The 23,846-nt window shown below is 40.7% G+C and overlaps 1 protein-coding gene across 2 annotated transcripts in view; it reads left to right on the top strand.

The window, feature by feature from the left end:
- Positions 1-23,031, top strand: part of KLHL32 (kelch like family member 32) — a 116,684-nt gene extending 93,653 nt beyond the window's left edge. The window contains exons 7-11 of one of the 2 annotated variants that reach the window (XM_014883642.2): positions 4,792-5,518; positions 14,960-15,018; positions 17,405-17,597; positions 19,764-19,858; positions 21,680-23,031. In XM_014883642.2, coding sequence (XP_014739128.1) covers positions 4,792-5,518; positions 14,960-15,018; positions 17,405-17,597; positions 19,764-19,858; positions 21,680-21,841 — 1,236 coding nt within the window. In that variant the 3' untranslated portion in view covers positions 21,842-23,031. Of the gene's footprint in view, positions 1-4,791; positions 5,545-14,959; positions 15,019-17,404; positions 17,598-19,763; positions 19,859-21,679 lie in introns of those variants that run through there. The other variant, XM_088162021.1, reaches the window with a different exon arrangement.
- Positions 23,032-23,846: the final 815 nt, after the last annotated feature.

The following is a 23,846-nucleotide window of genomic DNA, read 5'->3' as shown; positions in this document are numbered from 1 at the left end:
GTTCAGCTTTAACCTCCTCTGCCTCTGTGGCCTCTCTGGCTGTGGGATGTGTGTGGTGTGTGCAGCATTAACAGCAGGGAGGGAAGGACTGTGCTCCAAGCCTGTGTGACTTGGACTGTTCAAGCACTGTGCTGGAAGCAGAAGCAGGTGTTGGAAAAGCAATGAACTCGCTATCCAACATGCAAATGTACTTTGATGTGCGCTCCAACTGTGCCACAACATATTTTTCCATCTATTTTCTGCTGTTTTGAGAATGCACTCCATTGCTAAATCACATAATGCAGCCTTGGAGAAGAAAAATCCTTTGGGTTAAGGCATGTGAATAAGAGAATTATTCTGGTTTGAAAATCCTGTCCTTCTGAGGGTCTACTTTTGTCATTTACTTAGTTTAGAAGATGAATATGGTAAAATATATTATTTATTAAAGTTGATATAGGCACTAGGCTGTAACTTCCTTTACTCACACACTCATACATTAAAATTAATAGAAAAGAAGCTTGTAGCAGTTTAAACAGAATTTGCCTGTATGTCAGTAGGAGTCTTTCCTTGTTTCTGTAAATTATTTAGCACTGATACAAATATTTTACACCTCAAAATTCTGGATAGTCTTTTTTTTTCTTTTTTTTTTCTTGCTTGCTTGCTTGTTAGCATTTTAAACACAGTTGTAATTTCAAGTGCTATTGGTATTTCCTTAGAGAAGCCAGTATGTCTTTTCTTGCAGCATAGTAAAGTCTATAATGGCTTTGAGTTTATTTTGCCAATAGTCATTATAGTTGCTAATTGTTACTGCCAGAAAGGCAAAAACATAGGCACTATAATTAGTGTATAGATAGGGTGAATTCTGGAGTTTTTATGTAGGTACCAGGTTTTTGGGTCTAGATTAAACAAAACCTGAGTAAAGGTGTTAGAAATTGTGTTGATAAATATACAGATGTGTACTGGTCTCATACATAGAAGTTTCTGTCTGCCATATGCTGATGAGAGTTATATTTGCCTCCTTTGCACTGAAGAAAAGTTAGAGCTCTGTTACAGTCCACCAGGGACTACTTCTAATGCAAGTGAAAGACTTGTGTGGGAATTCAGTTTTCTTTCTTTTGAACTTTTTCAGCCCTCCAATAGCTGCTAGAGTGTTCACCCACACCCAATTTTCTTCCATGCCTCCATAGTGTGAGACATCATGTTCTGCTACAGGACATGGTAGCAATGTGCTGCAAAACCAGTGTAGAAGCCTAAGGCTCAGTTGGTGAGTGTTCCTGAAACCAGACAACCCGTTCCATTGTGTCACCATTGTGTCACCATTTAGGAACTTGTCCTTTATTCTCTAAATATAGATATGTACATTTTTACGTTAAATTCCTAGTACTTATTTTTAAGTAATGACCCAAAATGAATTTTAGAACAGTATTTTTTATCACAAATGTCAAGACAAGGTAATAAAAACAATATAGCTTTTAGCTCTTAAGGCGTTTTTTCTGCCTTGGAGTGTCACAGATTAGGTGTGCTCTGGGTCACACAGGGCACTGTAGTCAGATTGTGTTCAAACAGTAGCATGAGTTGATTTGGACAGGAGCTTCTAAACACATTGTGATTCACAGAGCTCTGTTGCTTCCCTAAGACTCACTGAAGCCTCTCTGCATTCTGTCAAATGCCTACAGAGCATCCAGGTGGTGTGCAGGGTTCTTAGCCCTGCTTTCTAAACTCATACAATAAAATGAAATCTACTACAGACTGACCTCAGACATAGTCTGGTAAGAGCCAGTAGCAACCTACACAAGAGACAGCCTGGGATTCACACTGCCCTCCCCATTGCTGCTGCAGCTGCTTGTCCGAGGGGAAAGGTGGAAGTAATGTAGGCCGAAGATACCTTGAGGTGCAGCATGCAGAGAATCCCAAGCAGGCTGCAATAAACTTAATTTGGGGAGGTTTGAAGGTTTTCATAAAAAAGATGCAGGACAGATGAGTGGCGATAAAATAGTGTGCAATTAATAGAGAAGGTTTAGGTTCAAGACTCAGATTAGATTGGTCATCTCATGAGTGCCAGCAGAATCTTTGTATCACTTTGCAACCATTAGTGTAGTGGTTTAGAGAAAAGTTAAATATTATTGGTTTCAGTGGAACATTTTTTTACAACTCCAGCATTAGTCTCAATAGAGACCTAACTCAGTACGGACCAAGTTGCATATGCCAAATTTCCTACAGCAGAGAAAATGTATTGTAACAGATCATCACACATCCCATATCCAGAAATTAATGCAGGTACTATTTCTTTGAAGTTATGAATGTACATGGTGTTGCTCGTGTGTTTATACAGTATTTATTGGGGGACCAAAGGCAGGACAATAAAGGAAAGCAGATGGATGAAGTTCTAAGATATTAATAAGGCATTAATATTAAACTTCCCCTAAAAGACTTGTGGTTACCAAGTCCTGGTTTACATTAGTGCCTGTCTTTTACAGAGTCTGTAATGTCTGTCATTGCAGCCCGAGTGATACCTCTGTGATGCCATTTTAGATGTGAGCATGGACTTACAGTTTCAAAAGTAACCAGTTTATTGGATGCAAGTGCTGACAGATAATAATTCAGTTTTGTAAATTCTTCTTTCTCAACTTAGTAACCCACATATCATTTAGTTGATATATGCTGAAGATAGCCTGAATTTCTCCTCAATTTCAAGTGCCTGAATGATGAGAGCTAAGTGCCTTTCAGGAATCATTCACATGGTTAAAAACACGGAATAGGAAGTTGCCTGATACAAATCAGTAGGAGACACCTGATACGTGGATTTGGTGGACTTAGAACACCTGATTATTGAAAGCTTAATGATTTCAAATCCAAAAACATTTTCAAATGCATTTAATTACTGTCTTTTTTACTAGCAGGTCAAAGTACCAAATGCCTGTATTTGAAACTTGATACACATTTAAGTGACTGAACTATTGTTGCATTTTTGATGCCCTTCATTGATTCTTTGTTTCACAGGAGTTCAGAGTGAGGAAAAAGTGTTTCAAATTAATCTTAACAAGAAGTGGTTTTGGTTTTTCATCTTCCCTGTCTGCCGGAATACATAAAAAGTAAAAAATGTAATACATCATATATAAAAGCTATGAATAAGAGCAGCCTTTATTTTCAGCTCCTTTATGTGACATTCCCAACAACAGTATAAGGCCATAAGATTTAGCTGAAATTTTTTTTATCATTCAGCTTGTTAGAAACACCCACTCCATGAGTTCTGTGTCAAAATGATTTGAAGTACCAAGTAGAGTTAGTCTTTATCCAGAACTAGTCAATGGCTTTGATAATGACTTAGATGAAAGAATAATAAGGGATTTATGTTCTCAGAAAATGAGAAGGTGAAATGGTTTTCTGGCACTTTTGAAAATACAATTTAGATTGAGAATTATTTTGACTGGAGCAGTGGCCTAAAGTAATAGTAGAGAGTTTGGTAATGACAGAGAAAGCATTACACTTTGTGGAAGATAGGCAAAAAAAACCAAACAAAAAACAAAAACAACCCTAGACAAACCAAAAAACCAACCAAAAAAAAAAAAAGTGAGAATAATACTCATAAGCTTAAATATAGATCAGCAACACCATAGTGCACTGACAGTCTTAGACAGTGATGAACAAGCAAGAATGCATAGATTGTTACAATCGAAGAGATTCTTCCAGCCTGTTCACTGCCACTACAGCCTTAAGAGGAAGATTATGTTCAGTTTTGAACATTAAACATTAAAGATTTCAATAACAGAAAACTGTGAGCCAAGCAACAGAGATTTAGAAAATATGATCTAAGATGCATTGAAATACATTTTTCGTTCACTGAAGAGGAAACTCACACCAATATTAAAATGCATCTGAGGTGGAGAAGAAAAAGAAGGTAACAAAATCTTTTTCATTCTATATGGATGAATCATTTTCAAGGGTTGCTCTGGAATATAAACCCAAAGGTGGAAAATGGAGCAATGAGTTTAAGGGTTTAAAGCTTCTGCATATGTAAGAGGAAAATCTGTCTGAGAGACCATCAGAGCATGGGAATGGTTTTCCTGAGGAAGTTTTGGTATCTTCATTGCTGAATGTTTTCTTGAAATGGTTTAGGCTGTTCCTAACCTCTTTTTAGGACCAGTTGGATTCAATAAGCTTTATGTGATTTGAATGCTATGTTAAATTTTGAATGTTGATACTAGCTGTAATTGCTGAATTGTTGCTTTCTGTCTGCCCCAAACAAGCAGGGCCTCTTCTGTGCTTCTCTCTTTTCTGACTTAATTTTTTTATCCCCTTACACCTTTCTCCACTTAAATATTGAAGGATTCGGTATGTAATGTGTTACAGTTCTTCAATGTTTTGTCATAAATAGGATTAAATAAGGAGGGCAGAAAAAGCTTTTCTTTGTAATCTTCTTACATGAGTCTTCTTTCTAGTGTACCTGTGCTATCCAGTGATACCATAGCCCCTATGTTTATATTATTTTTCCAGCAGTTTGATTCAGAGATTGTATGGTCTCCAGCAACACTTAACAGATTGCACAATGACAGTATTGCATAGCAGCTGATAATGCTGTGAAAAATGTTTAGGGGAGCTGGTGCAATACAGTGCCTTTGTATATACACTGTATCTTTTTATATGGCCTAATAGACTTTCACAGCTGCTTTTTAGATGTATAGATACCATGACTGAGGCAAGTATGTATCTGCTCTTAGAGTGCAAGCCAATGTCAAAAGACCTTATTTTGACAGAATTATATGCAAATAACGTGTGTCATGTTTTTCCCTTCCTTCCCCCTCCTACTTTTAGCTGGCTGTGAGGTGGTTGGAACACAACTGCCGCTACCAGTATCTGGATGAACTTCTCCAGTACGTCCGCTTTGGCCTTATGGATGTGGATACGCTGCATACTGTAGCTCTTACTCATCCCCTTGTCCAAGCCAGTGAAACTGCGACAGCGCTCATCAATGAGGCTTTGGCTTACCACCAGAGCGTCTATGCACAGCCAGTGTGGCAAACTGCAAGGACAAAGCCTCGCTTCCAGTCAGACACTCTTTATATTATTGGTGGGAAAAAACGAGAAGTCTGCAAAGTGAAGGAATTGCGGTACTTCAATCCGGTAGACCAGGAGAACGTTCATATCGCAGGGATCGCTAACTGGAGCGAGCTGGCCCCTATGCCCGTGGGGAGGAGCCACCACTGCGTTGCTGTCATGGGAGACTTTCTCTTTGTGGCTGGTGGAGAGGTGGAGCACTCCACAGGGCGCACGTGTGCCGTGAGAACTGTCTGTCGATACGACCCCCGCACTAACTCCTGGGCGGAGATAGCTCCCATGAAGAACTGCCGGGAGCACTTTGTGCTGGGAGCCGTGGACGAGTACCTCTATGCCGTGGGGGGCAGGAACGAGTTGCGCCAAGTGTTGCCCACAGTTGAACGCTACTGCCCCAAGAAGAACAAGTGGACCTTTGTACAGTCCTTTGATCGGTCGCTCTCATGCCATGCGGGATATGTGGTGGATGGTCTTCTTTGGATATCAGGTAGAAAACGTTTCACACAGTTTGAGGTACTAACAAAATACCAAAATACTGGGTTGAATTAAAGTAATAAATCTTTCGTTTATATGTAATGATAGCTTTTTCTCTTCGGAGAGGACAAAGAACTGAAGCCTTACTAGAAGTATAGGAGCGTAATGTGTACATTACACTCGGTGTTTCAGAGCTGCTGATATCATATATGCTATCTCCAGTTGCCATTCATAAATCACAGTGAACTGGAATGATAAGACACTTTTGGACAAATTTCCAATGATAAACTCTATGTGCTTCCTAAAAACAAACAAAAGAATACATTGTTTCTGTAATATGATCTGATACTTTTGGCAGTGACAGGACCCGAGGGAATGGCCTGAAGTTGTGTCAGGGTAGGTTTAGGATATGGATATGAGGACAAGGTTCTTCACCCACAGATTGATTGGGCACTGGAACAGGTTCCCAAGGGACGTGGTTATAATACCAGCCTAACAGAGTTCAAGAAGAGTTTGGACAGCACTTTCAGGCACATGGTGTGGTTCCTGAGTCTGTGCAGGGCCTAGAATTGAACTTTGATGATTTTTGTGGGTCCCTTCCCACTCAGAATATTCTACAAGTCTATAATTCACTTATTCCTGATGATGAAATGGAAAATTAAGTGCTTGTTAGCTTGTGTTATTCCAGGGCTTGAAGACGAATATATGATTTGCTCCCACTTGCTCTTCTGGATATTGCAACATGCCAAGATGACCATTTTTATAAATCATGCATGACTCTGTCCATAACAAGTGTACAAGGCTGGCTGGATGTAATCACAGCTTTACAGCACAAATAGATGAATATATAGACAATGCGTCATTTGCAACTGAATCTTTAGTTGTTATGTTCCATTGATGGGGACGGGAGGACTTAGTTTCCTCAGTCATTGTAGTGGGTATTAGTTATTCTGGAATACAGCCAATGCTGTCTACAGAAGATTTGACAGAAAAATACTCTCCCTTTACTAAGAAGTGTGCTGTGGAAGGTTATATAGTTATAATATTTATTAAGGAAGCTAATGAGTAAATGGGGCCAGCCCTTGAGGTAAATGTTCAGTGATTGGCATCTTCACCGTAGATACCCTCTGGGGATTTTAATATGGTCTGGAATGCCTCTGGTGAAAAGATGGAATATGAATGGAAGATTAAGTTAGCTTCTTAGGCCTTTGCTGTGCTTCTGAAAGTGTGTCGTTTAGGCTAGCAGGTGTACCTTTCTGTCCCTATGGATTCCCAAGCATTGGCAGGGGAATTAGCAGATATCTATTTTAATACATACACGCTAAAGTAATGAATGATGGCTTTGGAATTAAAAGCAGGACAGAACACAGAGAATTACCAAGATCCCTGGTAGGTACTTTGGGTCATTTTCTTTAGTGACCATCATTTAGGGAGTCTTGTAGAGTTTGTGCTGTGTGAATCCAGGTGAGACCCAGATACAGTACAGGAACAGGATTTCTGCATTAGGCTATCAGCTGGGTATATTCAGAGCATTATCCTGTTTATTCACTATTCCTATTTTATTAGCAGAGAGGGATGTGTGTCTTCAGTGGACACTTGAAATACATGGATGTTACTACTACTATGTCTTGATTGCTGGGTTTTGTCCTGTTTGTGGTTTACATTTGTCGGTATTTATGAAGAATAGGATATTTTAAAAATTATGTTAAGCATTCTCACATACAATCATTGAATGTGCACTAAAAATCCATCAGTGTGGTCTTTCCTCCAGTAAATGAAAAAGAAGTAATATTTTTGTCTTAATTTAATGAAAAAAAAACACCAAAACAATCAAAACTCAAGAAAGTATTTGATACCAGTTTTTAAGTCAAACATGGGGCTGGTTCAAGATTAAATTTATTCTTTCCAGATTTGCTAGGGAAGGGGAAAATATCCTGAGGATTAATTCATGTTCTTAGTTATGTGGGGGAAATGCATACATGCCTGTGTGTTTTAAATTCCACTTGTGTTTAGAAAATGATGCAGTATGATATTGTATTCAAGGATATGCCTCTAACAGAGCTGTAGAATCAGTGGAAGAGGTAAGTGGAAGCCTACTGGATGAATTCTTTAAAACCGGGCAAAAAACCAAAAATATTTTACCAGTATTGTTCCATTTCTATTTGAAAATGCTACCAACAGTGGAATAAGGTAGACACTTTCAGCTTTTCAGTTGTATTTTGATAGGTTCTGAGAAAATGCTTAGAAGTTTTGAGTTGCTCAATTATGACAGGTTATTATGAAGTACGAGAGCGTACTTACTGCACTACACTTCAGAAGATATCGATCTGAATTTTTTACTCTCACACTGAAAACTAGTTGTGTATTGAATGGGGTTATTTTTAAAAGAAAAGTGGATGCAGATATAATAACTGTAGCTAGCTTTCTATTATTAATTAATTGCTTAGGACCAGAATGTAGCTTATGATACATTCAGGAGCAAGGGAATAGTACAGAGAGCTGTTTTATTGTATCGTAGTCACCGCTGGAAAATCCACTGTTCATCATTGAATATAAGATGTTAGCATAAAAGTAATTAATAATGCAGGAGGGAACCTAATTTTGAAGTATGTGGCCTAAAATTAAGTAATTAAAAAATTAGTCTGAGTTAGAAATGTTTCTGAGCTGTATCCCTGCTGCTTTTTCTGGGAAATACAGGTCATCAGCAAAGAGCTCTCAAAGTCAGTCTGCTACTACCAGCTGGCAAGGGAACCATGGAAATGTGCCCAGTATTTTATTGAGGGAATTAATTAAATAGTGATGATATAAGTTTCTAGCTCTTCTATTTGTAAAGAGTGTCATCAAAGCTTGATCTGCACACTGACCATTTACTTACTCAGTGCCTCTGCTACAGCCCCATGCCCTCTTAAAGGCTTTGCTGATCAAAAGCTAACTACACTTTAAGGGATTTCTGTTATTATTGGGATTCATTTTCAGCTTTACTTTGCTGCTTCTTTGGGACAAATATGACAAGGATCCAAAACGAATAGGTAATAAAATCATGGCAAAGGCAGCAGGAAAGGAAAATGGACAAAACCAACCGCTGTATGAGTTTGCACACTGGCAATAGGAGGTGGGTGGCTGATGTTCAGGGGACAGAGGGACTCCTAAGCTGCTCTCACCTCTTTGGGATTTTTAACCTGACAGAAGCAGATTAAAAGAGGGAGCCTTTTGCACCCTAGTCAGTCCCTCTGCTCAGCACAAGTGGGTTCAGCTACTGAGTTTTCTGAGCTCCTTATTTTCATATTTATATCATTATTTATTGTTTTTCCCCACAGTCCTGATTTTATTTTCTTATTTAAAGGAAAACAAAACATGAGAATTTGTTAAAATAATGTACTGGTTTTGACTGGGGTAGAGTTAATTTTCCTCACAGCAGCTAGTCTGGGCAATGCTTTGGATTTGTGCAGGAAACAGTCCTGTTAACACAGGGATGTTTTTGTTATTGCTGAGCAGTGTTTCTACAGAGTGAAGGTGTTTTTTACTTCTCACCCCACCCCACCAGTGAGGAGGCTGGGGATGGGCAAGGGTTTGGGAGGGTACACAGCCAGGACAGCTGACACCCACTGACCAAAGGGATATTCCAGATTAGTGGTGTCATGCTCAGCATATAAAGCTGGAGGAAGAAGGAGGAAATCACCATTAAGCTTGATGGATCCCTGCTCTCCTGGAGATGGCTGAACACCTGCCTTCTTGTAGGAAGCAGTGAATTAATTCCATGTTTTGCTTTGTTTGTGTGCATGGCTGTTGCTTTACCTGTTAAACTCTCTTTATCCCAACCCACAAATTTTCTCAGTTTTACTTTTCCAATTCTCTCCCCCATCCCATGCTGGGGGAGTGAATGAGTGGCTGTGTGAGGCTGAGTTGCTAACTGGGGTTAAACCACAACATGTAAGTTCTTTGTACTGACATTGCATTGGGCAGATGGTTTGGAAATTTTATAGAAAGATGATTCTTCCAGGCCTCAGTTAACATCTGATGCCATGACCAATTTCACAAATGAATTGCATGCCACAGTGCTTGAAAAGTGAAGTATTTCAGTGAAATATAAACAAAGTACACTAAACACTTTGGAGTTCAACATGACTAACAATCACTATCTGTAAAAGCGAGGAAATATTTTCTATAAGAGCAAGGACTTGAACTATGCCCATTTCCCAGCATCCTCTGTGGAGTGCACATGCAAACCTGGAGACCTCCTTTTCTATCCACGTTAACCTTCCTCCACCAGTATAGGTCTAGTGCCTCTGGGGACACTGAGGGGCAGGGAACCTCTGCCAGGCATTCCAGCTCGGCCATTCCTGCACCTGCATCTTGGGATAATGACACTTCCCCTTGCCTTAGGTGCTTAAGAGATTAGCACATGAAAAGTATTGTTTAAAACAAAGTGATGCTCTGGTGTTTTGCAGAGGCCCGAGTTGTCTGACCTTAAGTGTGTCAGATAAAATAACATTTTGACATGCACATAAAAACTCAGCTTGGGAGAAGGCGGTAAACAAGCCATCCCTGTAGAGTTGCTTTGTACTTAATATAGGAGATACATTTTCTTTTCAAACTTCAAGATTCACTCTTTTGATTTTTAAATTGTTGGTTTTTTCCCCTAATGGGGGAGATTTTGACTAAGGAAATGATGGTGATAACATATCTTGAAGAATTATTCTGAGTTTGCAAGTGATTTGGGATGAAAAGTATGACCTTACTATCCGTAAGATGTCGTGAAGTAAAGAATTTTTTCTCAGTAAAAGCCTATAAACTTATTTTATGAAAAATGGATCTGGAATAATAGGAGCTTACAGAATCTATCAAAATCAAGTTTTACAGTGTACCTGGCACAGGATTTACTGGGAATGGGAGGTTAACAAGTGCATAAAAATTGCCTTAGTGGCCCAATCTTAGTCACTGTATGTTCCATATATATACAGACTTCATTTTTACTGTATTTGAAAGAATGATCACAATGAATGATGGACATTATTGGTTTGATGCTATTGATTCTCCTCAGACTGAATGTAAACATCCAGCTTTAATGATTTAAACAAACCTAGGGCTTGTGCCCTTCTTGTTTGCAGCTCAATTGCATCTGGAGCCAAAGAGACTGGAGCTGCTGTTGGCCTCTTCCAGGGGATTCCTTACCTTGGGAGAAGATGCTCCAGCTCAGCTGTCCTCACTGCACCTGAGCTGGCTGCAGCAGGAGGCAGCAGCTTTGCATACTGAGGAAGGATTATCTCGTGTTTAACACACAGACACCTAAGAGATGAGAGATTTCTGTTTTAAAATAGCAGAGCACCTTAGGGTACATGTCGTGGGTTTCTATATATTCCCTGGATTTTCTGGAAGGAGCACACATGGGAGCTCTTTGCCAACAATGTAGTTTTACACGTCTCCCAGTGAACTCGGATTCCTGCACACAGCCCAGCGCCTGGGGACTGTGGAGAGAGTTGTGATATTTCCTGAGGGATTTGGATTCGATTCGATTTCTCAAGTCATATGGGGGCCTTGCTAGGCCACGTTATAAATATGGCTTATAAATTGTCATTTAGGAAAATGTTGAATCCTAAATTAATCAACATTTAGGAAAATGTTAAATGTTGAATGCCTCCTACCCTTCTCTTTTTAGAAGTGTATCTTGAAGGGGTTTCTCAGTGCAGTTTGTGGAGTGTTTGGAGGGACTGTAATAACACAAAATGTTTATCAAGTGTGGGAAAGGGACGGAACAAAATGTTTATCGAGTGTGGGAAAGGGATGGATCAAGTGTGTTTTGGAATCCTTGAGCAATTTCCCCATGTAGAGCGGCACTGTTGCATGAGCTGAAAATTTACAGGTCTTGGAAGGCTTAAAAAGCAACATTTACAACCTACAAGGGAGTAAGGGACAGCTACTGTGGCAGTGTAAAAACCTTGTGAGCCCATGGGTTGGATGATGGCCTTTCCAGGACAGTTTGCTCCCGTCTGTAGGAGCAAGAAAGACAGTCTTGTCCTGAAGGTGCTCCTTGCCTCCCAGGAACTGCAGTCCTCAAAGCAAGCTGCTCATGTTAAAGTGATGTAATCATTACTCTGTTTATAAAAACAGCAAATGCTGGCCAAACTGTAAATTTTCTGTCATTTAACCAGACAGACATTTTTTTTCTCCTTCTCTAGCTGTGGGGTTACTACCACATTAGCTGTTACTGCTTGATATCAAATTTAATAGCATAGTTTGTATTTTTAACTACTTTCTCTCATTATGAAGCCTCTCTGTCCTCTCCTTTCCTCATAGAAAACATGACAGAGAACTTTAAGAAATTCTCTCAGAATTACCCCATTTCTTTTCTGAGAAAGTAGTATTTTTAGTACCATTTAAACTCTTTCCCCCTTCTTTTCTTATTTTTAAGAGATATATTGCTGCTCTTTTGCCCTTTCCCAGCTGTCTGTAGTATTTAAAAAAAATAGTTCAAGAGGACATTGCAGACTTGTTAAATCTGAATTTTGGCAGAAAATTTTAAACTTTTGCTATAGCACTTCAAAGTTAGAAGGAACTAGAGTTTGAAAATTGATGCAGATATAAGATGGCATATTTAATGACAGATGTATCTATAGAAACCTGTTAAGATGCAGATTATCCCCCTGGGGAGGGGAGATCAAAACTGCCAATCTATAAAATATACTTGTTAGGGGAAGGCATGGAATCTATCTCTGCGAGCACTTTGATTGCAGGGGACAGTGTAGCAGCATGTGGCATCATAACCTAAGAGCAGACAAATCAGCTTGATGACTTTCAAAGCCAAGAATACTGCTGGAGGCAAGGGTACTCCAGTCTAGAAGAAATTAAAACATATAGAGACTGTTATTAATTCCAGATCTATTTTTGTGTAGTCAAATCTGTATGCAAATCCTTAGCATCTCATTTTGGCAGATTAATCTAAAAGTGAAGAGCGGTATGTGAAGGGAATGTAATGATAAAACACCAGAGATGAGCAATATTGCAGGGGAAAAGATATAAGCCGTGTACTTGATGTGAGGGGCTCTTTGTGAAGAGAAGGAAATAATTTTGCTTATTTGCTTATTTTATTACTTTATGAGGAAGCAACACTCTTCTTTCTCTTCTTCCTTCACATCTTTCCCCCCCAGATTAAGGTGTCCTTTCACAATGGAAATGTATGACCAAGCATTGTGTTTCAAATATGTCTCCTGTAGTTTAACATTCTGGAGATAATAATCCAAATAACTATGATTTTTATTTTGCAAAATACTGATCTGATGTCTTATTTTAGACATTGTGATGGGAGTGAAAATAACAGTATGTAAAAAAAAATCAAATTATAAAACAGATATTAGAAAAGATTGTTTTGTCTGTGTGGTTGATGATCACTAGGAATGTGAAGGCTGCACAACAGTGTAGAGACAAATAACAGATTGTGAGATCAGACACAGGAGCAGTCTTTGCTTTCCAATGCCTGTTCTTGTGTGTGCACTTCACATGTGCTGTGTTGGGCAGGGTGTGGCACAGTGTGATGGAAGCAGTTTGGAGAGACTACATCCCAGTTATTCCAGCTATCTCTCAGCCTGTGGGCATCTCTGAGCTGGGGGTTTGGGCTGCCATCCCTCTGTAGGTGCCCAGTGCAGGCTGGTGCTTGCAGAGATGCACCCAAGTAACACCATAATTTCTCCCCGCTGCTGCATTTGAATAAAATACGCTAAAATAGATGTATCTGTAGTTTCTGCTATCAATTCTTGGCCCCACTCAAGGTTTTGTGAGTGATCTGAGGGTAGGTCGATGTCAGCAAGTAGCTCAGCCCAGTAGGAGCAGATCAGCAGGTAAAACTTTGGTACCAAGTTCTCTATGTTTACTCCATGTACCCTTCACATTTTTTGCTTTGGACTAGTTTTGTTCTCGTCCTCTGGCTCAAATGTTCCCAGTACTCAGGTGGTACAAAGCCAAAAACCAGTTATTATTTCACACCTTTATGCTGCCATTAGGAACTGGAGCACAGCTGGTGCACATCTGCAGCAGAATTTCTGGTTTAACTTGAATGCACACCAGTCCCAACCTACAGCCTAAGATGACGTGGGGGAGGTGGCAGAGTTGCTTCAAAATCACAATATGGCTCTGAACCAAAATGCTGCCCTTGGCCTAGCTGGAAGATGGCAAAATGAGGATTCCCCAGCACAGAGCCTGGGGATAAAAGGGAAAAAACCGACCCAGCAACCTTAGTGAGACTGGGCCATAGCTCAGACATCAGGAATGTAAGTCACTGTGCTGCTGTCCTGGCTGAAACAGGGTATGCCCTCACAAAAAGGGAAGCATCAACAAAATGAAATGTAGTAAGATGAAAATCCTTCCTCTCATTGCTCTGGATTTTGTCCACTATTGGTATGTGCCATTAAAACTGTAATATAGATAGTTTGTCTGTCAGTGAGGGGCCACTGACATGCCCTAGTTGTGCCCAGACCTCATGGCAGGATGAAGGTGAGGTGCAGCTTGCAGGTGTTATGTCTGATTCCATCTTCCCATGGGCCCAGCTTGGTGACAGAGGGGGACTGGGAACTGTGGCAGTGCTGCAGTGTCACCACGTCCCCAGAAGGCTGGAGCTCATTCAAAAACATGTTTGCACAGGTAAGATTACAGACTAAAGAAGTTTTCCATGTTTGCTTAGTGAAATCTGCCATTTAAAACAAAACAAGAAGAGGATGATTGGGCATTAAACATCTCTGTACTGTGTTGAGGTGAACAGATGCTTTGCAACATCTACTTGGGTCAGACTGTTCTGAGCTTTTCTGAGGTGCTTTACACCATGCTTTCTTATTGAAAAGTAAATGGTAGGGATGTTTCTGGTCACCCTGGAGGAACTTTCTAACCTGAGGTTACAACTAATCGAGGAGATGTTCTCTCTAGAGTACAAACTAAGTATAGAATTTCTTTCAAATGTTTAGGTAAGCACATGTTTAGTTGCATAGGCTTGAACTGTGCTTTCTGACTGGCAGTGGTATCCCCTGTCATGCTCCTGGTAAGGCAGAGGTTCTCTCTGACCTCTTCCTTCTCATTGATGCATGCCCACCTCCTCCTCTTTTAAACTGTGTCACACACTGTATGTTCCTTGGAACAGGAATGGGTTTTCTCTTTGTGTCTTGATGAAGGCATAATGCACAGTTATGTATAAACAGATCAATTTTTAACTCATTTTGGCCCAAGAAATTAGCTCTGTAATTATGGGGAGTGTTTATTGATGCTGTTCTATGTTTCTGTATGTTTGACAAATGGAGCTGCTTTTCCCCTTGTAACCAGATTAAGAAGTGCAGTGGAATGTAAGCAGAAGTGGTGGCATGTAATGTAATTATTATCTGCAAATGAACTCTAGAATTGCTTATTTTGCTGTACTTGATCTTGCTCCTGGCTTTGCTTATATGAAAAAATGTAACCTGTATAAAATCTTTTATAGGAGGAGTAACAAATACTGCACAATATCAAAATAGACTCATGGTCTATGATCCTAAGCAGGTGAGTGTCTGTGTTATATATATTTTGTTTTGCTTCAAACAGATCTCTTGGCAAATACATACAAAGATTTTGTAAGGCTAAAAGTGCTGACCGTTTTAATTAGTGTTGTTTTAAATTCACTTTTTACTGATGTGTGAGTTTAACAGCATAGTGGAGACCCTGACATCTTACTATGTTTTTTAAGCCTGTAGGAATTGGAAACATCTTAGATTAAATACAGAAATGTGCTTTAAATCCCCTGTATTTACCAGTATTTATTTTGCTTGTTCTTTTTTTTTTTGTAATCCAACAGCCCTGGGCAATGTGTACTCAAAGTCAGTGTTCCAAAACAGCTCCTTGTCATTGGCATTTCTGTTTTGAATTGCATATATGGGCCGTTTTGTTTCCTGAATACTTTGAGAACTGTACTACCTCACCATGACTTACTCTGCTGACTGCAAGGGTGCCTATCATTTCATTACCCAAGCACCTAAAATATCTTTTAGGGATTATTTCATACATTATGTATGTGTTTTGATTAGGTTAGTACGGCTCAGTAACCATTTCCGAGGGTTAGGGCATGGTTGTGCCCTCTTGCTTGTATTAGGAATTAAAAGTCCCAAGCTTGCAATCAGAGTTGCATAGCCTGATTTACACCCACGTGGAAGAGTATTGACTTTTCTGATTGTAGGATAGAGGCTTTGATTGCTGTATTTGGAACAGAATTGTTCCGGGAGATACTTCTGTGTGGTTCCCACTGACTTTTTAAAGCATAGCACATATGGGGCCGGAAGCAGAAAGCAGGAGATGACACACCTGCCTCGTTCTTTTCGAGGTGCAGTTTTATCATTGATTACAAATGCTGACTGTCCCAAATCCAAGTAGCACTTAAAGGCAGCAATCCTACTTTGCTTGTGAGGGGGACACCTGTTTGGATACCTTGTCTCTATTGAGTGCCTTTCACCTGGACTCTTCACTTGCTGATATGAAAGTTGGACCCCAAAATGCTGGTGCTGGGGCGGCCTCAGTGTGCCGTGCTGGCGGCGAGGAGCCCGCCCTGGCACGTCAAGAGTTACAGAGGAATTGTGCACTCGCATTCTTCAAAAGACGTCTGCTTCGTGTTTGTACACACAAGCTCTCTTTAAAAATTCTGCTGGCATATTGTTTACGGTGGGTACTGGAAACCATCACATCTGCTCGCCTCTCGCTCGGAATCTCAATAGCTCTATCAGGGAGCCGCGGCGCCTGCTCCTGCGCGAGGCCTTTGTGGCGAGTCGATAATGCCTGCCATCTGCCACCGAGCACACAGCTACCTGCCAGCAAGCCGGCTGCGCTGACCTCTGCTTCCCCACCGCTGATTAGTATTCACACACCGGCTTATTAGAAATGACCCTGCCAGGCCCCTCTGTTCCGCTGCCTTTGCAGTGCTTTGAGGCTCACCTGGCAGGCACTGCAGTGGAGGAAGCTGAAGATATAATCAGGGGATGCAGGCAGGCTTTGCAAAGCAGATGGTGTCTATAGTCTGGTGTTAAGAGACTGGACTACTAATGCAGGCATTAATGCCTAATATTCAACTATTACACATTGAAATGTATAGCTATATATTGTGGAGGTTAAAAGGCAGAAGGCTTAGAGACACTGGAGTTGCTGCACGTGTATCACAAAAAAATTCCTCACAGATTTTTACCTTCCTCCACTTAAATTAATCCTACCCAGGTTGTTTGATTTGGTAGGCATAGCAGGAGCAATTGTTTTCTCAGGTATATAAAATATTCTGCTTTAAACCTTTGTCTTCCATATCTTCCTGCCTCTCCCCATAACAGGTAAAATTCTTGAATATTGTTAAGGAGTAAGAAAAATATGCAAAAGGTTGTAACTTTCTAAGTTGCCACAAATGACGGATTGAAATAAGACCAAATGAATAATTTGAGAAGATTCTTTAGGAAATTGTTTCTCCTGTTGCTTTTTTCCCCAAGGATAAGATCAAATAAGCTTCTGAATTACAAAAGGCAGAAGAATCTCTCTTCTCTTGTAACAGAGCTCATTGGTACAGATAATTTTAGCACTGTATACAAAGAATACATTTAATAGTTTGGTTTAAGGAGAATTTGCTAGTGAGTTATAAAGAAAAAAAAAACTTTGAAACCTGATAAGCTAGACAAAAAAAAAATAGAGCAAGAAATGCCATTAAATTAATGAACTTAAATGTGAGAGCTGTAAACCACATGTTGAAAGTCCACAATCCTTATTCAGTGTTACAACCAACACATGCCTAGCATATGAACAGAACCAGGACATGCACTTGTGATTCCTGACCAAGGGTAAGAAGAAACCAGCACTGTGCTGCTGTTCATTGCACTGTCAGGTGTGTGTGAGCAGTGCTTAGACAAGCTCTCTCTCTTTCCAGAACAAGTGGTTAAGCCGCAGCCCGATGCTGCAGAGGAGGGTGTATCACTCCATGGCTGCTGTCCAAAGGAAGCTCTACGTGTTAGGTGGGAATGACCTGGACTACAACAACGACCGGATCCTGGTCCGTCACATAGACTCCTACAGCATAGACACCGACCAGTGGACCCGCTGCAGCTTCAACATGCTGACAGGTGAGCACTGGACAAAAGGGGAGCTCACTACTCTTGAACTGAAACATCTTTTCCCTTTAGATGCCTTTAGTATGTGGAATTCCATGAATTTGCTACAAATGCTTCCAATTTAGGGACCACTATTAGCCAAGAAGACACTTTTTGTTACAGTTCTGGCATTCAGTGGTCTACAGAACATTTGTTTTAGCACACTGTACGTTAAATTTTGAAGAAGGTGGAGATAAATTTTATTTAATTAAGCAGTCAGAAATAATTTGTCATAATATTACCAGTACTGTTTTTTAATTCTCCAAAAGCTTGCCTGTGGTATTGGTTTAGCTCCCTGTTTGAGTGTACAACAGACCGATGTATCTTTGCCACGTAACATTATTTTGTAGTGGTTTCTGTGGCATTACAGGGCAAAGCTTTCACTGAAATCTGTTAACTCTCGCTTATTTCTAAACAGTATCTTCTTAATAAATTACCCAAAAGGATGTGTCCTTGTTGGAATTCCATCAAGTCAGAAATTAATTGAGCACTTAGTTAACTACAGAATCTGTGAAGTTCTTCTTGACTTCTTGACTTATTAGGAAGAACTGTTACATCTGGAACTTGAAAAACACTGCAGCTCACTGTCCCTGCCACCTAGTCTACCACCTGATAAAATTCCCAGATGTAGTATCCCCTTGAATCCCAGAGAAAGACATAGAATCATAGAATGGTTTGGTTTGGAGGACACCTGAATTATCATCTAGTTCCAGCTCCCTGCCGTGGGAAGGGACATCTCCCACTAGATCCAAGTTGCTCAAAGCCCCATCCAACCTTGTGCACTTCCTGGGACTGGGCATCCACAACTTTTCTGGGCAGCCTCACCACCCTCACAGAAAAGACTTTCTTCCTAATATCTAATCTAAACCTACTCACTTCCAGCTTGAAGCAAATCCCCCTTGTCCTATCACTACATGCCCTTTTTAAAAGTCCTTCTCCAGCTTTCTGGTAGGCTCTCTGCTGGTAGTGGAAGGCCACAATTAGGCCACACTGAAGCATTGTCTTCTTCAGGCTGGACAGACTCCAATTCTCTCAGCCTTTCATCATAGGAGAGGTGCTCCATCCCTCTAATCAACTTGGTAGCCTCCTCTGGGCTTGCTCCAACAAGTCACTACCTGGAGACCTGGTCCCCAGGGCCGGACACTGCAGTCCTGGTGGAGTCTCACCAGAGTGGTGTAGAGGGGCAGAATCACCTCCCTGAACCTGCTGGCCAGGCTTCCAGACAGGCATGTGACACATGCTCAGAGAAGCACCAACAGTAGGGTTGCTTGATTTCCAAGCCAGGCCATCAGAATACTTGATGGACACTAGGGAGAGAGGCATAGATTAAAAAGGAATTACACATGGTCAAACAGAACTAGCTTTTCATGTGTCTTCTGCTCACTAGTTAATTATTTTACTATGTGGAGGAGCTGACAGCCTTTGAGAAGGATGTCACCTGATTTGCATCTGCAAAACCCTGGCACTGCAGGCGCCCTCTCATTCTGGAGCTGACCCTGTCCCACTAAACGCTGTGAGGCAGTCTCCTCTCCACTGCCTCTAGGTTGTTTCCACAACCTGTGCCTTAAGAAGGTGTCTAAGCCTTTCTTTCTCTCAGTACAGCTGGCAGTAAATGTGCCTGGTGAACTGTGCAGTGCAGATTTTTTTTAAGGCTGTATTTTTCCTTCAAAACTTCCAAACTTGTTGGGAGATGGTTGCCATGGAGATGAACCTGTGCAGCAGCTCCTGTGATTTTCGCTGCACTGGTACCTGGAGGAGCGGGGCTGAACAGGTGTGGGCAGCACAGGAGGGGCACTCAGCCTCTGTGGCTGTTTGGGTTTTCTGTCTGATGGAGGCGGAGGGGCAGGTGGGGACTGTGCCTGTCACCTGTGGCACACGTGAGGTGGGAGCAGATGGTCCCCTGCACAGCCACATTAATGCTCATCTGGGCTTATTGCTCATCTGGGCAGCACCAGGCAGGGCTCCTGCAGAGAGCAAGGAATTGCCCCCACGCCTCACCTTCACTCCAACATGTTGGGAATTCTGAAACCGTCAAATTACTGGCAGGAGTGTTTGCATTCCATTACAGAACTCCAGCACTCGGTGTTAAAAGGGTTAATTAAACACTGAAAGTGGTTTCTATTTCCTTCTTTGCTTTAGGTCAAAATGAGTCTGGAGTTGCTGTCCACAATGGTAGAATATATTTAGTTGGTGGCTATTCGATTTGGACAAATGAGCCTTTGGCATGTATCCAGGTGAGCAATTTAGGTTTCTTTTAAAGTCTTTTCCAATAATTTTGCAAGTATAAGTTTTGCACAGTTGTTATTAAAAAAAGGAAAATACATGTGAAGAGGAGAGATTAAGAATATTTCTTATGCAGCCACTGAACCTGCATAAACAGAGAGGAAATACTGTAGCTATTAAAAGTATTTCCAGATGAGCCAATAGATGCAATTCCTCTAAGATATTCCAGTGAACCAGGGTTGAATTGTCTTTCCTTTGGCAAGGTTTGGATAAAATAATGTGTATATATTCACCAGTTACACAAGCCAGTTCAAAATTAAAAGGGTTGCAGAAATGGATGATGAGGCTAAGAATTTTTCAGCCCATATTGGGATTTTTCTTTTCTTTCCAACTTGTGTTTCTGAAGAGCAGCCAGAATTAATGAGCTGTTCATTGACCAAGTGCAGTCAGCCTGCTACCTGCCCCACTGCTTACTTCTTTAAAACTTCAATGGAAGTTTTCTGATCCCTGCCCTAGGCAATGGGCTGTCCAACAAACTCTTCTGCTCTCCCATCTTTTATAAAAGCAGCTCACCCACAGATCCATGGCTTTCAGGTATTTTGGTGCAAAAATTAGGAATCCTTATCTTTCTGCATGTTTCTGAGTGAAGCAGTTCTGTATCTCAGCCATTGCTTTGTGACCATCTGGGCAGTTAAAGACAGAAACTCTTGTTTATATCTCAGTTTCTGCACTTACGCTGATAAACAAAATTTTTATTAGCTTTCAAATTTTTGGATTTTAGAATTTCACCTCCAAACTGTCTCATAAGACTAGAAGTTGGACTTAGCATAAGAAGGGAGTATATTACATTGCCAAGCTGCTGGTTCTATACTGAACACTTAGTAGCACGAATTTGTAAAGAGTATGATAATGTAAGCAAACAGTTAAAAACATGTTCTGGTCATTGGCATAATCGTGTTTTAGCAAGTTGTTGGATACTATACAAAACAAAATATTGGAAAAAGTGATTCAGGCTGGCTTGGATATGGCTGACATATAATGCTTAGATGGAGTAATAGCACAGTATAGAGGCAGCAGCTGTGCTCCACCGGTGAGCTCGTTTATAATCAACAGGTACTTTGCAGTATTGCACCTGGGTTTTAATACAGCTTAGTGACAAGCAAAAATAATCCTGGGATCTTGCTTTCTTAAATGGACATTTGTCCACATCCCCAGACTGGTCGTGAACTGGCAGCCTGCCTGATGCAGTCCCCACATAAAAGGGAAAAGAAATATAATGAGTGATTTGGCAGAGCTGTGTGTGCTGTCCCTCCTCAGCTGTTGGCAGTGTGCCTGGCTTTAACCAGCAAAACTAGCCCTTTTATCTTCCAACTGAGGAAAACTGAGGTTGCTGTCTCCTTTGGAAGAAAAACAATCCACTTTTTTCAAATACCTTTACTTACTTTAAGTCAGTAATTTATTTGGCAATCCCGTCTTCTATAGAGCTTCTGTGCCCCCTAAATACCTTGAAGCTGACAAACAATTTGTGCTGTGTGCTGACAGGAACCCTTCTGTGCAGAGTAACCCACTTGCACAGCTGCACATTCTCCTGCCCGGAAACAGGATCCAATGTCATTGTTTGCTCCTGAGTGCCTGAGCACTCAGGGTTTGTGTTGGGATGATGAGAACAGCAAATGGATCACCAGATCCATAAATAATTTAAACATTATCTGAAACTACCTTTGTGCTGGGATTAATAGTTGGGATTAATTAATACATGAGGTGAGTGCCAGCAAATCTGTTTCAGCTTTCTTCTATGATCCCAAAAATGTTTTGTGTCTTTTGCCATGCAGGTGCTGGATGTTAGCAAGGAGGGGAAGGAAGAGGTATTCTACGGACCTACACTCCCCTTCGCTTCCAATGGAATAGCAGCCTGCTTCCTTCCAGCTCCTTATTTCACGTGCCCCAACCTTCAGACTCTGCAAGTGCCTCACCACAGGATCGGCACAATGTGACACATTCCTTGCGCTTCACAGAATCAGAAGTGGAGGGGGAAAACATCAAACCCTGTGCACAGAAGGGTTTCTCTGGGTCAGTGAGAAGAATCAATCCGCTTAGGCTGCTGCTTTACCATCACACATTTGTCTTAAAGTCGGATCACAGCAGGCAGGAAGGGAGTTACAAAGCCTGTGTGTGATTTCTCTCCTCAGCCTCAGACAGAGAAGCAGATATGTGAGAGCGTTGTGCATTTCTGCTGGCGACTGACTACTTGCTACATGTCTTCTTCATTTCCTTATGCAACTTGGTCAGGCATTGTGGATACTCTCAGTTCTTCCTGGGCTGCTGCTCTTTGGAGTCTGCACATTCCGTTGTTCACCAGTGGCGCTTTCAAAGACAATAAAAAAGCTCTGTTTATGTTGACAAAAATGATATAATACTGTGCTAATTATGCAACTTACTCAATACCTTTGGCAAAAAGAATAACAAATATGTTGACTTCCAATTCCAAGCTCCATCGTTTATAGTTTCTCATTTAATAATACTTCATCTGAAATTTAAATACTTCAAAACAGATTAAAACAAAAATAAATAACAGACAAGCCCTATAGGATGTGAGGAATAGATAAAAATTGTCTCAGCTGAAAGGCAAAGAAAATGAAGCCTCGTGGTTAAATTCAAGTCTGAACTGAATATGTTTGTCTGAAAACCTAAAGATTGTTTGGGATGTCATTTACCAAGGTCTACTACCAAATAAATGTTACCTTCTGTCATATGATCAATTCTTCCTGACAGCTGCAGTCTTTTAATGGTGGAGATCAACCTCTTTACTGTATAATTAAAATGTGCCATTTACTTAATATTTTTAATATCCAGTTTGCAAGGGGTCACCACATTTAGAATTATCAATGAACAGTCTCATTTTGTTCAACATATGGTCCCACAAATCACTGGTCTCCAGAGGCTAAACAGGTGTAGAACAATGTCAATATTTATTTATTTATTCTTTCAGTTTATATAGTGTGTCTCCATTCCACTTTCCAGGCATATGCCAGCTCACAGCAAATACTCTAACGTGGTGTATTTTGGCTTTGCTTGGCTACTGCAGCCCATCTCTTATCTCTGTGTTTTATTTACATATTGAACAAAAATGTCAATGTTTGTAAATATTAACCAAGCATGTAATTAAATCTTTCTCTTTTTCTGATTTATGGATACTCTGCACTTCTCTGCCTTACCTACTGATCAGCTCCCTGCCACTGTGCTGCCTGAGCAGACCTATCAAATTCCTGCTGATGCTCCTGCTAATGCCACATGAAGAATGTGCTGCAGCAGTAGCCCATGCCTGCTGAATGGGAACAGGTCTGACTTTGTCCAATGAGCAGCACTTTCTCATCAAAACTATCTTTTAACTTTTAAGGGTCTGGTTACAGGGAGGTAACTTTATCATTTCTGTCTCCCACTGGGCAATGTATTGGTGGAACATCACCTTTCCTTTCCCATATTTATCAGGTTAGAATGTTTTATCATTGGGGGTTTTTTTGCTTGGTTTTTTTTTTTTGTTTGTTTGGGTTTTTTGTTTGATTGTTTTTGTTTTTTGTGTTTTGGGTTTTTTTGCTGAGCTTTCTCACTTTCGTTGCCTCGAGCAGAGCTGCAGCTGCAGTCTTTGCCTGGCACACTGACTTGAATTGCTAACACCATCTCCCTCTGTGCACCAAGCACGCCTATATCTAGGCAGGACTTCATGCTGCGTGGGAGCTGGATAGGCTGTACATCAAGACATATTTTAATTACTTGTTTTAATTTGTTTGATCTGGAAATCTGCGTGAAAGGGACAGCTCTCTGAACAGTCCATTTACAGAAATTGTTTTCCTATGTGGGCTGCAGGTTCCAAGCCAGGCAAGTTTTCAAACTTTGACTTACCTGTGGCTTTCAGGGTCAAAAATGGGGTACATGTCTCATTTTCAAGAGGAGGGTAGCTAAAATAATCAAAACGTGTGCAGGAGCTTTGAGTTTCATCCC

This window comes from Sturnus vulgaris, chromosome 3, assembly GCF_052056855.1.
Source record: "Sturnus vulgaris isolate bStuVul1 chromosome 3, bStuVul1.hap1, whole genome shotgun sequence".
Lineage (NCBI taxonomy): Eukaryota > Metazoa > Chordata > Aves > Passeriformes > Sturnidae > Sturnus > Sturnus vulgaris.
The sequence above is the reverse complement of the archived record's forward strand: the minus strand, read 5'-3'. Positions and strand labels throughout refer to the sequence as shown.